Raw genomic sequence first — 14,649 nt, 5'->3', positions numbered from 1 at the left:
ACAGGCAGTCACTGGATAGTGTGATCTCCTTACAGACAGTCACTGGATAGTGTGATCCCCTTACAGACAGTCACTGGATAGTGTGATCTCCTTACAGGCAGTCACTGGATAGTGTGATCTCCTTACAGACAAGTCACTGGATAGTGTGATCTCCTTACAGGCAGGCAGTCACTGGATAGTGTGATCTCCTTACAGACAGGCAGTCACTGGATAGTGTGATCTCCTTACAGACAGGCAGTCACTGGATAGTGTGATCTCCTTACAGACAGGCAGTCACTGGATAGTGTGATCTCCTTACAGACAAGTCACTGGATAGTGTGATCTCCTTACAGACAAGTCACTGGATAGTGTGGTCTCCTTACAGTCACTGGATAGTGTGATCTCCTTACAGACAAGTCACTGGATAGTGTGATCTCCTTACAGACAAGTCACTGGATAGTGTGATCTCCTTACAGACAGTCACTGGATAGTGTGATCTCCTTACAGACAGGCAGTCACTGGATAGTGTGATCTCCTTACAGACAGGCAGTCACTGGATAGTGTGATCTCCTTACAGACAGGCAGTCACTGGATAGTGTGATCTCCTTACAGACAGTCACTGGATAGTGTGATCTCCTTACAGACAAGTCACTGGATAGTGTGATCTCCTTACAGACAAGTCACTGGATAGTGTGGTCTCCTTACAGACAGTCAGTGGACAGTGTGATCTCCTTACAGTCAGTCAGTCACTGGATAGTGTGATCTCCTTACAGACAGGCAGTCACTGGATAGTGTGATCTCCTTACAGACAGGCAGTCACTGGATAGTGTGATCTCCTTACAGACAAGTCACTGGATAGTGTGATCTCCTTACAGACAGGCAGTCACTGGATAGTGTGATCTCCTTACAGACAAGTCACTGGATAGTGTGGTCTCCTTACAGACAGGCAGTCACTGGATAGTGTGATCTCCTTACAGACAGGCAGTCACTGGATAGTGTGATCTCCTTACAGACAGGCAGTCACTGGATAGTGTGATCTCCTTACAGACAAGTCACTGGATAGTGTGATCTCCTTACAGACAGTCACTGGATAGTGTGGTCTCCTTACAGTCACTGGATAGTGTGATCTCCTTACAGACAAGTCACTGGATAGTGTGATCTCCTTACAGACAAGTCACTGGATAGTGTGATCTCCTTACAGACAGTCACTGGATAGTCTGACCTACTTGTAAAAAGTCACTGGATAAATTTATATCCTTAGTCACTGGGTAGAAAGTTAAAGCATAGTCTGATCTCCTAACAGATATTGCTGGATAGATTTATCTTCTGAGCTATCAAGGGAAATACTCTCTATGTGGGAGATTTATTAGCAGTGTCTGGAAGCAGAACTGTTCTAGTTGCCCATTGAGACCAATCAGAGCTCAGCTTTCATTTTGCAAACTCTGTTTATGAAATAAAAACTGAGCTTTCCATGGGCAACTAGAACTGTTCTGCTTTTATACACTTTTGATAAATCTCCCGCTAGGTATATAAGGTGTTAAGCTTTAGCCTCCTCTCCTTAGCTTTCTGCTTAGAATGCACTTCAGAATGCTTCCAGAAACACAGCTTATTGCAGGAAAAGAAAGAAGCAAAATATGAGACAAAGAAGCATTTTCGCTTAAAGAACATGCAACAATGTTCCTCAAAGACTTCTTTCATTATAGTTAGGGCAGCACGGTGGCTGGGTGGGTGGCACTTCTGCCTTGCAGCGCTGGAGTCCTGAGTCCAAGTCCCACTCAGGTCAACACTCTGCAAAGAGTTTGTGTATTTGTGTGGGTTTCCTCTGGGTCCTCCGGTTTCCTCCCACACTCCAAAACATACTGGTAGGTTGTTTAGTTTGTTATCCCCATGGGGACAGGGACAAATTGGCCATGCTTTGTGCAGCGCTGCGTAATCTGTGTGCGCTATATAAGTAAAGAATTATTATTATATAGTTCTATTTGCCTCAATTACATCCATTGATGTAGCTGGAACGCCCCAGAGCGCCTCATATTTTAATTTATTCACACCCCTTGTTCTGATAAAAGTCCCTCCCGATCCTGGTCTTGTATCGGAACAGGGGGGAGTGAATAAATTAAGAAAGGTGCTCTGAAAATCTAAACCAGATCTAAAAAACATAAGCGCGTTATATGTAGTTATTACTGCGTCTGACCACAACGTGTGAATACTACCTTTAGTTTGTGGGCGACTGAGAATTTAAAAAACAAAAAAATTCCTACATGAAAAAATGCATTGATATCCAAAAACACCGGATTCCTGCTTCCTATAATTTTTAATGGAAGACAACGCCGGACCCTCCAATGACCATAAAACACGCCCAAGGCTCCACCTCAGCTTCAGATTTTTCAGAGTATTTCCCAGTGTGAACACAACCCTAAGAATGAAAGGTGTTCTTAGTTGCAGATGGGGCAGTATGGACATTTTCTTGCGGCACGCAGATACATATAAGCGTATGATATACGAGCAGAGATAAGCTGTTCCCTACACATCGCTCTGTATCTGGTTTATGTCTTCATCGGCTTCTTGTGATATTTGGCTCTCACAAATCTGCCGCTAACACGATCATGGGGGTCGAGAACATTGAAGAACTGATTTGTGGCCAAAATATAGAGAAAGTCTGACTCGCTTTGTGGGGTCGAAATAAAATCTGAGGTTAACCCCTAATGAGCCAGGAACAGAGAGAGAGGATTGGACTTGTTTGCTGGTAGCAGATTTCGTCCGAGGGCCAATGTTACACACAGCACAGGACGCGGCTGATGTCACCCGCCAGAGCCACGAACAAGAAGCATGATGGGGTCTACACGAAAAAAAAAACTAAGTAGGGGAGATTTTTCATAGGTGTCTGTGAGCAGGACTGTGGCAACCAATCAGAGCTCAGCTCTCATTCCATAAAGAGCTGTGGGAAAATGAAAGCTGATCTCTGATTGGTTGCCATGGGAAACTAGAACAGTTCAGCTCTTAGAGACTTCTGATAAATCTCCCCCCTTACTTGTCCATGTGGTGATGATCTCATGTAGAGCCGGGAGCCAAGACGGTTTTCTCCAGAAATGTTGTCATCTCCAAGGTATCTGTAATACTGGGAGATTATGGCTAAAATCTGGAATTGTATTTCAAATAAAAAGACAATTCTTCCTGTCAATCTCTATTTTTCTATAGATCCCCCCCCCCCCTTTTATCTTTATGCCCCCAATTGTGTTTCGTATTTTCATCCCTGTGTCTCCTGATTATCATTATAGGCTCCCATTCATCTTCATTGCCCCCGGCTTTTATTTTTACGCCCCATCTGTTGCCACTTTATCTCTCTGTCGCCCTCATTATTGTCCCCATCTCTTTTTGTTGCTCCCTACTTATTTGTCTTTGCCCCTCATCTTTCTATGTAGCCCCTTACTCACTCTCCCCCTGCCTATACAGAAGGAGCATCTTCCAGGAGCTGGAGGGGGCAGCGCCCCGCTCTTAGGTCCGATCCCAATCCTCTGGCGATTCCATAGGAGTCAAAGGAAGTTAAAGGGACATTCCAGTTACACCCAGTAGTAGGTAAGTATCTGTAATATGGGGCTGTAGGAGAATGTTATAGGAGAGAGACAGATGATAGGGAGATGGATGATAGGAGGTAAATATGAAAGATGATAGAGATTTATAGATGCAGAAATATAAAGTAAATATTAATATAAAGTAGATTATAGATAGATGATTGGTAATAGATCTGAGACAGGATATTGATTGATAAATGGATAGATGTATAGACAGGAGATAGATGATAAGCATATTTACGCAGACATTCAACCAAGGGGTATTAAAGGAGCTATACATCCTCTGCCCACAAGCAGGGGGCCTCTTAAAGACAGGGGGCCCTGTGCAAATGCCCAGTTTGCCGTCCCCTAACGCCGGCCCTGAGTGTGACATAGCTAACGGTCCAGCGGCTGAGAACCTGAGATGTGAGATGTCATGAGCTGAGCCATGTGTCTGATCATTTCTGGGCAGGCTGAGTGGTGTCTGTCTTAGCTTTCAGGGAATAGGCAATTTGAAGGGAAATGAAGAGGCACAGTGCACAGCAGGGTCGGTTGGGGGTCTTGGAAACTGGACCCCACCGAACAAAACTTTGATATAAAAATAAGTAGACTTCAGTTAGTACAAAATTGAAAAGGCAGAACATTATAGCTTCTTACTACCCACTGTTCTCTGTAGCTTACAACTTATCCCGTCTCTTGGTGTCCTCCTCTCATTCTTATAGCACTCTGACCATGTACAATACATAGGACTGGGAATATTTTACATACATGTCCTCATATGTAAATTGGCTACTTTATTTTTTTAAGCTGGGGCCCTAAAGCAGACCTGGGCCCATGGGTCACCTCCGGCCCTCTATCTCTGAGCTTTACTCCCCATCATCAAATATCGATGCAATTCTTCCCTCCATATCATCATTGAATCATTGTAATGTTTTATTGACTGTTTTTACTATGTTGGGATAAGGTTATATACTGGATACAATATACAGGCATCGGGTAGAACGGAGTTAAAGGGGTATTCCCATTTTAGCAAATACATTTTCTTTTTGGATAATGAAAAGTTATAAAAATTACCAATATACTTTCTGTATCAATTTCTCACAGTTTTCTAGATCTCTGCTTGCTGTCATTCTATAGAAAGCTTCTATGTTTATTTCCAGTGGAGAGTAATCTGCCCATGATCACACAGGTGCAAAGGCTCGCTATAACACACGGCTCTGCTTATGCTCTGTGATATAACGAGCCGTGCACCTGTGTGACCATAGTCAGATTTCTATCCACTGGAAGTAAATATAGAAACTTTCTATAGAATGACAGCAAGCAGAGATCTAGAAAACCGTGAGGAATTGATACAGAAAGTATATTGGAATAATATATAATTTTTCATCATACAAACAATAACATCAATTTGCCGAAATGAGAATACGCCTTTAAGCATATTAGTCCAGCCCTCTAAAACTGATCCAATTTCTCTCGTGGCCCCATGGGAAAATTAAATTGCCCACCCTTTCCCGAAAGCCTGTGCTGTCCATAGGGAAAAGTCTACTGTGCCTACAGGTTTCACGGCTTGTTAGCAGAGTTCATGGCACACAGGGAGTGCGGTTGCAGCCGATCCCAGGAAACATAGGGGGCCCATATGGGGTCTTATCAGTACCATAAACAATATGGTGCGGTACGGCACCTATTAGGACCCATAAACTTCAAATTACGCCTCTGATTTTCTGATTAAGATTTTAACATTTGAGTAATAATGTTCGTCATTCATTGTTTCATGTATGAAAATCAGAATGGACACTGACGTGATCTGGTGGCTGGAGGAACTCGTCTATAAGCATTTAGTATATGGGATTCGGAGCCGGATCGCTGAAAAGCCACATAAAACCCCACACATCTTTGGCGGCTTTATCTGAACCATGTGTGTGCATTGGACCGGATTGGCCTTGGGGTAGCAGAACACGTTCTATTCATGGGGCTCTAAAAGCCACAGATCTCAGCACAACATAGACATCACATCCGGGCCGGTTCCCCACAATTACCCCAAGATCGGATCATGTAATACCTGCTCTTTAAAGCGGAACTAAAGGTTTAAGCCAAGGTGCAGAAGTGAATAGTATAGAGGTTTTGGACTGTGCTGATCGCTTTGGTATCTTTACTTTCATCGCCGAGGTTTAGATGTCTCGGACAATCCGAATTGTGAAGCTGCAGGTTCTGAGCTTATTGGGCTAAGGATTTCTCTCTCCGTCTTTCGAGCTTTGATATCTGGAAGGGATATTTGCATAATTTTAAAGCCTTTTTTTCTTAAAAACAAGGGCATAGGAAGCTTAAAGAAGAGCAGATCCTGCCAGAGGGGGCACACACCAGTATGTCAGTGTGCTTGGTTTACAATCCTTCATCCTGGTGGTAGATGTCCTTTACCCTAGGGCAGTGGTGGCGAACCTATGGCACGGGTGGCATTCTGAGCCCTCTAAATGGGCACCCTTGCCATCACCCCAGGGCAGGGTTCCCCAGACAGGACTCACACCCCCTGCAGTCCCAGGCAGCCATTGTAGAAGGAAGCTACAATGATAATCCAAACTTCTCCTTCTTTCTACTGTATTGGTGTCCTCAGGTGCCTATACAATTTAACCTGTAAAAGGGCAGGGGTAATAAGTTACTGCTTAAATTGTGGCATTGGCACTTTGCAAAAAATGCATGTGTTTTGGATGTAGTTTGGGCACTCGGTGTCTAAAAGGTTTGCCATCACTGCCCTAGGGGGTCTAAAAAATTGTAAATAGTCATAGTCATCAATCTGTTTAGTATTGCTGCTTCCCAAAATGTCCGATCTATCAAAATATAATAGGTTGAAAATGCCAATTTTTCAATATATAAAAAAATGTAATAAAAAGTGATAAAAAGGCAGTGCCAGTCCTTGAAATGGTAAAAATTGAAAACGACACCTCATCTCCCAAAAAATGACACCACCCACATCTCCGTACACTGAAGTATGAAAAAATTATTAGCGGCAGAAGATGGGAAAATGAAGAATTTAGTTTTTGTAGAGGAGGTTTTAATTGTAAATGTATGAAAACATTAAAAAACCTACACAAATTTATCCCCATGATCGCACCAAACCCAAAGAATAAAGTAGACCTGTCATTTGGGGCGTACAGTGGAAGCCGTAAAATCCAAGCCCACAAGAAAACGGCGCAAATTCATGGTTTTTTTTTTCACAAAGTGCAATTTGTGCAGAAAACAAGCCATCACACAGCTCTTGTGGAATTTCTGTAAAAAATGGATTTATATTACATGACTGTAGTGTTTCCACTGCTCACACTGCTGTGCTCTTATCACTCTGCACTAAACATTCCACAGACCCCTCCCCTTAGCTTTTCTATTTAACCAGAAGCCCGGCACAAGTTTTACTCAGATGAAAGATTATGGAGAAGACTAATGTAAAGAGAACAGCGCCATTCACTCTGCAGTGGCCATGTTGCGTTACTGAAGCTCAGTTACTGTTTGCTTAATGATCGCAGACCCATGTATGGAGTCACCTGAACGATGCAGGGCACAGTTGTCCCATCCCCCACCCGTCTCCAATAATTGACCCACCCAAACTTTTATATTGAAAAAAATGTGATGATGAGAGAACAGAAATCACTGTCACACAGAGAATATAATGACATTCCAGTGGTCACCAAACAGTCGGGAGTGCACCGGCCACAGGACATCACTAGTCCCCCACACGGATCAGCTGGGATCCTGCTCCGCTCTTCTGTGACGGTTTTTGGCCATAACTTTGCATGAAAATTGCTTCTGATTGAGTGACCAGTACAAGGCAAGAACTGTGTGTTGTTGAAGAAGGTTCTGATACACACTCGTATGCACTCTGCCATGTAGCTGTATCAGAGATCCAACTCCTGCTGCAGAAAACATTCCCCAAACCATGACACTTCCTCCACCACTTGTCACTGACTTACACACTATGGCATCAGTCTTTCCCCAGTTTGTGGAAGAACATGTTTCCCATCATATCCAAATAAATTAAATTTCATCACTCAATGAACTGTGGAGCACTTCTTCTCTGTCCATACAACATGCTCCTACATCCACAGAAGAATTTAGCTTAGTTCTCCAAGATGTCTAAAACAACCACCCTGCTGAGATCCTACATCCACAGAAGAATTTAGCTTAGTTCCCTAAGATGTCTGGTCTGGAACAACTACCTTTCTGAGATCGTACATCAACAGAAGAATTTAGGTTAGTTCTCCAAGATGTCTGGAACAATGACCCTGCTGAGATTCTACATCCACAGAAGAATTTAGCTTAGTTCCCTAAGATGTCTGGAACAACCACCCTGCTGAGATCCTACATCCACAGAAGAATTTAGCCTAGTTCCCTAAGATGTCTGGTCTGAAAGAACCACCTTTCTGAGATCGTACATAAACAGAAGAATTTAGCTTAGTTCTCTAAGATGTCTGGAACAACCACCCTGCTGAGTTCCTACATCCTCAGAAGAATTTAGGTTAGTTCTCCAAGATGTCTGGAACAATGACCCTGCTGAGATCCTACATCCACAGAAGAACTTACCTTAATTCTCCAAGATGTCTGGAACAACCACCCTGCTGGGATCCTACTTCTACAGAAGAACTTAGCTTAGTTCACCAAGATTATCCAATGTGCTGATTTCCTACATCTATAGGACATCTGTGCTTAGTTCTCCAAGATGTCTACAAAAATATAATTTGTGATTTCTTCAAAAAACTGTGATCCGAGAGGAAGTGATACTGTTTAAGGCAGAGGGTGGTCAAGCCAGATACTAATTATTTAGAATTTTTTTTGTTTAATCTCTGCATTTATTTTTGAAAACATCACTTTTTTTTCCCCACACCTGCCTATAATTTTTAGGACGGGCCTTTACTAAATGCTGTACCCCGGCAGGTTCTTGGTTGGCTAGGGAGCGCATGGCAAGCTCTCCCATGCCACCTCTCTAAGCAGACACTTCATGATTCCTCTAGTGCTGTGACATGTCCTGACAATGTGCTTAGATTATCAGGGTACAGGGTTTATATACACTTATTTAGCTTTTGAACATTGTACTCGTATCTGACACATAGAAAAGGAGATGAGACAGATCAGAGATTAAGAAATCCATACGATGGATATAACATACAATGACACTCTCCAGCTCTGCTACATCTCAGCTATAACATACAGAATCAGCTCTGCTAAACCTCCTTCCCATGCTATAAAGACCTTGCCTGTAGCCTGTACAGTAGGTCTTTGCACTCTGCTGGTTCCTGGCAGGTAGTGCCTGTGTCTGAGCTGATCTTGTAATGTAGGGGGGAGGGGCTGGATGCAGACAGCACATTTCCTCCTGCAGACCAGAGAAGCTATTCATAAGAAGAATTTGTCCTGCCCCACCATAGTCAGAAGATTTATGGTTGGATCCCAGGGCAAACCAAGATTGTATACATCAGGACTGATAGAATTATATCTGTGAGATGCTGGATTTTTCTTAATAACAGTGAATTAGATAAAGTGTTATTTTGTTATCCTGAGTATATTTAAGAATCTTGTCTTCATGCAAATACCACTTTGAAGGATGGGTCACCCCTTTGGTATTAAACATGTTATTTTAAATGTACGTTTTGCTTCTTTACCAGAGGTCATGCAGGCTGTTCATTGGCTAGCTCCTTAGAACCTTCCAGAGTCCTACAGTCTATAAGTATAGGCTCCGCCCTGAGTACAACTTCTCCATTTTGAGGTTTCTTTAGAGACGCAGAGATGACAAATCTTACCAAGCTCCCAGGAGAATCACCCAGATTAGTATACAACTGGTCCAAGGCTAAGGCACTGAACATCTACCCCTGGAACCGAAGAGATTTCCTCTTCAGCAAGTCAACTGGACAGACCTACATGTCATCTGAAAGGAACATTGCACAGCCTGTTACTGCTGCAAGACCTGCTAATAAAGGAACAGTGACGTGTGAGTCTCTGGCTAAAGCTGCTAACATCACCCTGTAACGTTAGCCAGGACCCATCATATGCACCGGGAGTGCCCCAGGGGGAACTGTATAGTCACGTGACCTCTTGTTCTGGTTTTATTATGCTGGTCCCGACATGTGCGAACAAGGATCACACTAAGACTGTGCTACCGGGACACCTGCTGCTAGGCCGCAGCCGAGCTAGCAACGTTGTTGGTTATATCGGTCTCCATATACTGTAAATGTACAAATAATTTTGTTTGCATTCATTCAGCACTCAAACAAGCGAAAAAACCCAAAAAAAACTTAGTTGTATTAAAATTTTTTTTAAAAAACCTTTCCAATTTCCATGTGTTACTACGCAATAATATTGGAGGTGTGAGTCTTACATTGTAATTGTTGCGCCACCACCTCAAACATTCCGGCTTTGGAGACCTTGGTTATGGATTTGCGGAGAATCTGTTGTATTTTCCTTTCTGGAAATCTAACACCGCACAAGAAACGAAGGCGCCTGGGGTCTCAGAACCGCACACAGACGCGCGGCCTTCATTGACCCGGGTTGTAAAACATCAGCGGTGAGGAGAGCATAGACTGTGTTTTCTTAAAAAAAAGTTTAATAGACATTGTGTAGTTAAAAAGGTTAACGACGGCCTCAACTCCCACTGACAAAGCCGAGAGTCTGGTGTTTTTTTTAGGCCATCTCTAAAAATGCTGGAAAGCCCCTTTTACTGACAATTACTGCAAAGGTTGGCCCCTGTGGTTTCATACAAAAGACCCCCTTGTCGAGACTGACACCAATGACTACGACATCTTACGACCGTAGTCCATTGGCGCGGCGTCGGCTTTGGCCATCTGTCATAGAAGTGGCAAAAACAACATCACTCGGAGAGGGAAGGAGAGCGGATGGAGCGGCCGCTGGCGGGGCTGTTGGAGAAGGGCATGGCTTCCCGCTCCTTGTCTTTGCTTTCGTGCTTGTGTTTGTGCTTATGTTTGTGCTTGTGCTTCTTCTTCTTCTTCTTGTGGTCGTGGTGGTGATGGTGGTGGTGGTCGCTGTGCTTGGAGGAGTTGGACTGTGCTTGGAGGAGTGGAGTTTGCGGGATGGACAACAAATGCAGGTCCATGGAGGATTGTTCCTTGCCTGTGGGAAAAATTAAGAGGCATTCAGTAATTTTTGGAAAGAAAAACATAAAATAAAACCTTCCAATCTATTCCGAGCTGGCCATATGTCATAGACAACAACAAAAATGGTGACCTGAGGAATGGGAGGGACCTTTACATGGATTTCAACTTTTTTGATACCGAGATAAGCCAAGGGTGTCCGTTCTCCCCAATATAATAACCAAAAGCAAATCTGCATATAAGAATATTGGAAGAGACAGATGTTGGTATCTACTAAGTCTGTAGGGTCCATCTGTCAGTTTCAGATCTTTCACATTGGCTTCTTGGCATCACATTCACTGGTCAAAGTCAGTTCTCAGTTCAGTCCCAATGAGGGTAAGCTGTTATAGCAGGCGCCTCTGCTGTACTTCGTATGGTCGTGTGCTTGATAGACTATGAAGACCCTTTATCAAGGTCTCTTCCAACAGCTGATTGATTGGGGCGTTTGACCTCTGGCAATCGGAAACGGATTATATGTCCCAAGGATAAGTAATCAAAAAATAAATTCTGTTATACCTCCTTTATTGTATACAAATTGTGCTATAAGCTCCCCCTAGTGGTGGCTGCAGGCTCTCAAAGAGTGTTTCCCAGCTCTCCCTTAAATGTTTGTATACAGGGATTTAGGTGAGTGGGTACACAAGAGAGGAGGAGGAAGAGGAAGGAATGTGGACAATGGGATGAAGATGAAAGAACATTTGCCTCCAGCACTCCAATAGAATTGAACTTGCTTCTTTTATTGGTCCATATATAGATACAATAGAACACATCTAGTGGGCGAGACCTACGCGTTTCCAAATCCTCAGACCATGACTAAGAATTCATGACTGTAAGTTGAGGACCACAACAAAGAACTCAGGTTTTTAATAGGTTCATAACATTTAGGCCTCACCTTAGACCATGATTTTAATTTGAGGACCATGACTAATAACTCATGATTTTAAAGAAGTCCTGAACACGCAGGTCTCTCCTTAAAATAATGAGTTATTAATCACGGTCTAAGAGGTTCATAATGTGCAGGTCATGGTCCTCAAATTAAAATCATGGTCTAAGGTGAGACCTACACGTTACAAAACTTTTTAAAATCACGAGTTATGAGTCGTGGTCCTCAACTCAGGTCATGAGCAAGAACTTCAAGGTGAGACGTATTCAATTCAAACTTCTTAAAATCTGGAGTTATTAGTCATGAACCACAAATTAAAATCTACTCACACATGATTTTAAAAAAAAAAGTTAAAAACTTGTAGATCTCAACTTGATTTCAATTTGAGGACCATGACTAATAACTCAAGAGTTTAAGAAGTTCTGAACACGCATATCTCACCTTAAAATAATGGGGCAGATTTACTTACCTGGTGCATTCGCGATCCAGCGGCGGAGGATTCGGGTCTTCTGGCGATTCACTGTGCGCCCGATGTCCACCAGGTGTCGCTGCTGCGCTGAATTCCGTCAGAGTGCACTGGAGTTCACTGTCCTATCTTGGGTGCAGGTAAGCACGTGTCAAGCGACACTTTTTTTTTTTTAATGCGGCAGTTTTTCCGAATCCATCGGGTTTTCTTACGGCCACGCCCCCGATTTCATCCAATCCCTTCCCTTCCTTGGTTGAACTTGATGGACAAGTGTCTTTTTTCAACCGTATAAACTATGATGCTCCACAATCTGATCGCGTGCGCCAAAATCCCGGGGCAATTCAGGGAAAATCTGAAATATTCGGGCCCTTAGTAAATGAGTTCTTACTCATGATCTGAGTTGAGGACCACGACTAATAACTCGTGATTTTAAAAAGGTCTATACAAACCTACTTGATGGACCAATAAAAGAAGCCGGTTGTATTCTATAGGAGCGCTGGAGGCAATTATTCTTTCGTCCACAAGTCATAATTGGACTCCTGAACTAACTCTACGAATGGATATCAAGAAGGACACATGTCTCTGATCAGTGGAAGTGCTGGGACCACCAAAGATCATAAGATCAGGGGTCTCCAGTTCATATCCCAAGCCGAGGGCTCACGTTGAGGTTTGGATCATCTACTAGTTATAACTAGAAATCCAGTTGGCGGCGGCTGCTGCGATGAGTCACTGTATTTTCCGCACATATGGAGATGAATCACGCTGCTGGTAGTCCTAGCGGGGACCTGGCAGAGGCGAGCACATCCCCGCAGCCCTGCGCTTCTATGACACAATCCAGCGTAAGCCGCGTTTCATCTCTGCAGTGGTAAAAACTGCGATCATCGTCACTTCTCTGCTTAGAACACTGAAGACCTGAAATTAATTACGGATAGAAAGTAATAAATTAGGCCGGGTCCTGGCTGTGGTGACGCTGGGGGGGGGGGGGGGGGGGGGGGGGTGAGGTTGTACTAAAACCACATCTAAAAATCTAGAGGAATATTTAGTATTTTTTTTGTATTTTCTTTTTTTTCCTTTTCACAGAATTTCGATCAAACGTAAAACACGTAAAACTGTGGAACCTGCATCGATAACGACCTCATACCTACTTTGTGTGGATTTGCGTGGGGCCTTATTAATTAACCCCTAACGGGAAAGGCATTTGTGAATTTTAAAGGATTAAAAAAACTTTTTCCCCTGCTGCAGGTGAGGCTGCAAAATAACAAAAGGAACCTATAAAACACCTCTATGTTACCCTCTGTTCCAGCACCTCTGCTCCCCCTTCCATGTCTCATGTCTCTTTCATATACAGAGCCTGCAGCAGTGACACTGTGTGATTGGCTGCGAGCAGCAGGGGCCAGTGATAGGCCGCCGTAGTCATGTGGCGTCAACATGTCATCCCCATTGCACAGAGACTGTGGTGATGGAAGTCTCTGTCCTGGCATATGTAGGTACATTCTATTTTTTAGGTTTTTTAAATTATTTCCATCTTGAACAACCTACATAATTAAAAGCTACTTTTTATTTTTATTTTTTTGACTGTCAGCAGGGTTTGGACCACAACTCATGGTTTGGACAGGCTGCACGTGGCCTATCCGCGTGGTTTGTGCACCCCTCTTCTAGGCTTTTTAGTTGAGATAAATGTGTGCTGCGCTTTTTGTACATGCTCAGTAGTAATCCAAGAAATACGGTGCTGGGGAGGAATGTCCGCATTTATCTCTGCTAGAGCGACCAGGAAAACTGGACTGAGGAGTCAGAGTTGGTGACCATTTTGGTGGAGCTGGAGTTGAAGTTTACGAAATTGAGGAGCCCGAGTCGGGAGTTTGACTTACCGACTCCACAACCCTGGGACTGAACTTGACTTGGCGCTACTCCTTGTTGTGTAAACTGCCCCTCGGTAGAGACATAGTCAAGGAAAGAGTAGGTCCTCCCCAATACAGATGTATTTAGTGGTTTTAGTGTCTCCATGTGACATCAGCTGATCAGGGATGGTCACGTAACTTGCAGTGCTGAGCAGAGGACCTTCTCAACGACGTCCAAGTGGACAACAACTTCTCCGTTTCTATTTTGTTTTCACTCTATTCTTCTGTCAATATTACATAATGGATGACCCTCGTAGAAACGTTACGGCATGCGACCCCTGACCTATATGTTGCCCACCTTCCATCCAACGCGCTGGCGGTTTTGCTCGTCTACCAAAGACCAGGATTTATTTCTCATCGTCCACATCTGTTATCACTTGCCTGGAGTGTTCCCCTGGGGTCCACGGTGACTGTGTGAACCCCTTTTTGAACTCCATGTGTTTCCTCTTAGTTTTGAGGTTGAGCGCAGTATCCTCCAGTACCCGACATCTACATAGGCTTCTCCGGGGTGAACATGTGGTTTCTGTAGGACCTTTGAACTGCTCACTCAGGTCTTTACTCTAGGGGCAGCCTTGGTTCTTAAGAAAATGTCATAACATAACCCCTCCGCGACCTTAGTTTAAAAGGAGTGGACAGAAAAAACAAAAACAAAGGAAAACCCAAACCACTTCGGAAGAAACCGTATGGAGAAGGCTCTAAGGGAGGATCGGATGCCAATGGTCAGTCCACCTCGTCTCCCGAAAATCCCTTTAAGGAT

The 14,649-nt window shown here is 43.6% G+C and overlaps 1 protein-coding gene across 2 annotated transcripts in view; it reads right to left on the bottom strand.

Moving 5' to 3' along the window:
• Positions 1 to 9,800: 9,800 nt before the first annotated feature.
• The window catches only part of TAF2 (TATA-box binding protein associated factor 2), a 62,832-nt gene continuing 57,983 nt past the window's right edge, over positions 9,801 to 14,649 (bottom strand). For both annotated transcript variants that reach the window (XM_072151264.1, XM_072151262.1), the window contains exon 26: positions 9,801 to 10,628. In XM_072151264.1, coding sequence (XP_072007365.1) covers positions 10,369 to 10,628 — 260 coding nt within the window. In that variant the 3' untranslated portion in view covers positions 9,801 to 10,368. The remainder of the gene's footprint in view (positions 10,629 to 14,649) is intronic.

The sequence above is a fragment of the Engystomops pustulosus genome, chromosome 5 (assembly GCF_040894005.1).
Source record: "Engystomops pustulosus chromosome 5, aEngPut4.maternal, whole genome shotgun sequence".
Lineage (NCBI taxonomy): Eukaryota > Metazoa > Chordata > Amphibia > Anura > Leptodactylidae > Engystomops > Engystomops pustulosus.
This window is presented reverse-complemented; position numbering and strand designations above follow the sequence as displayed.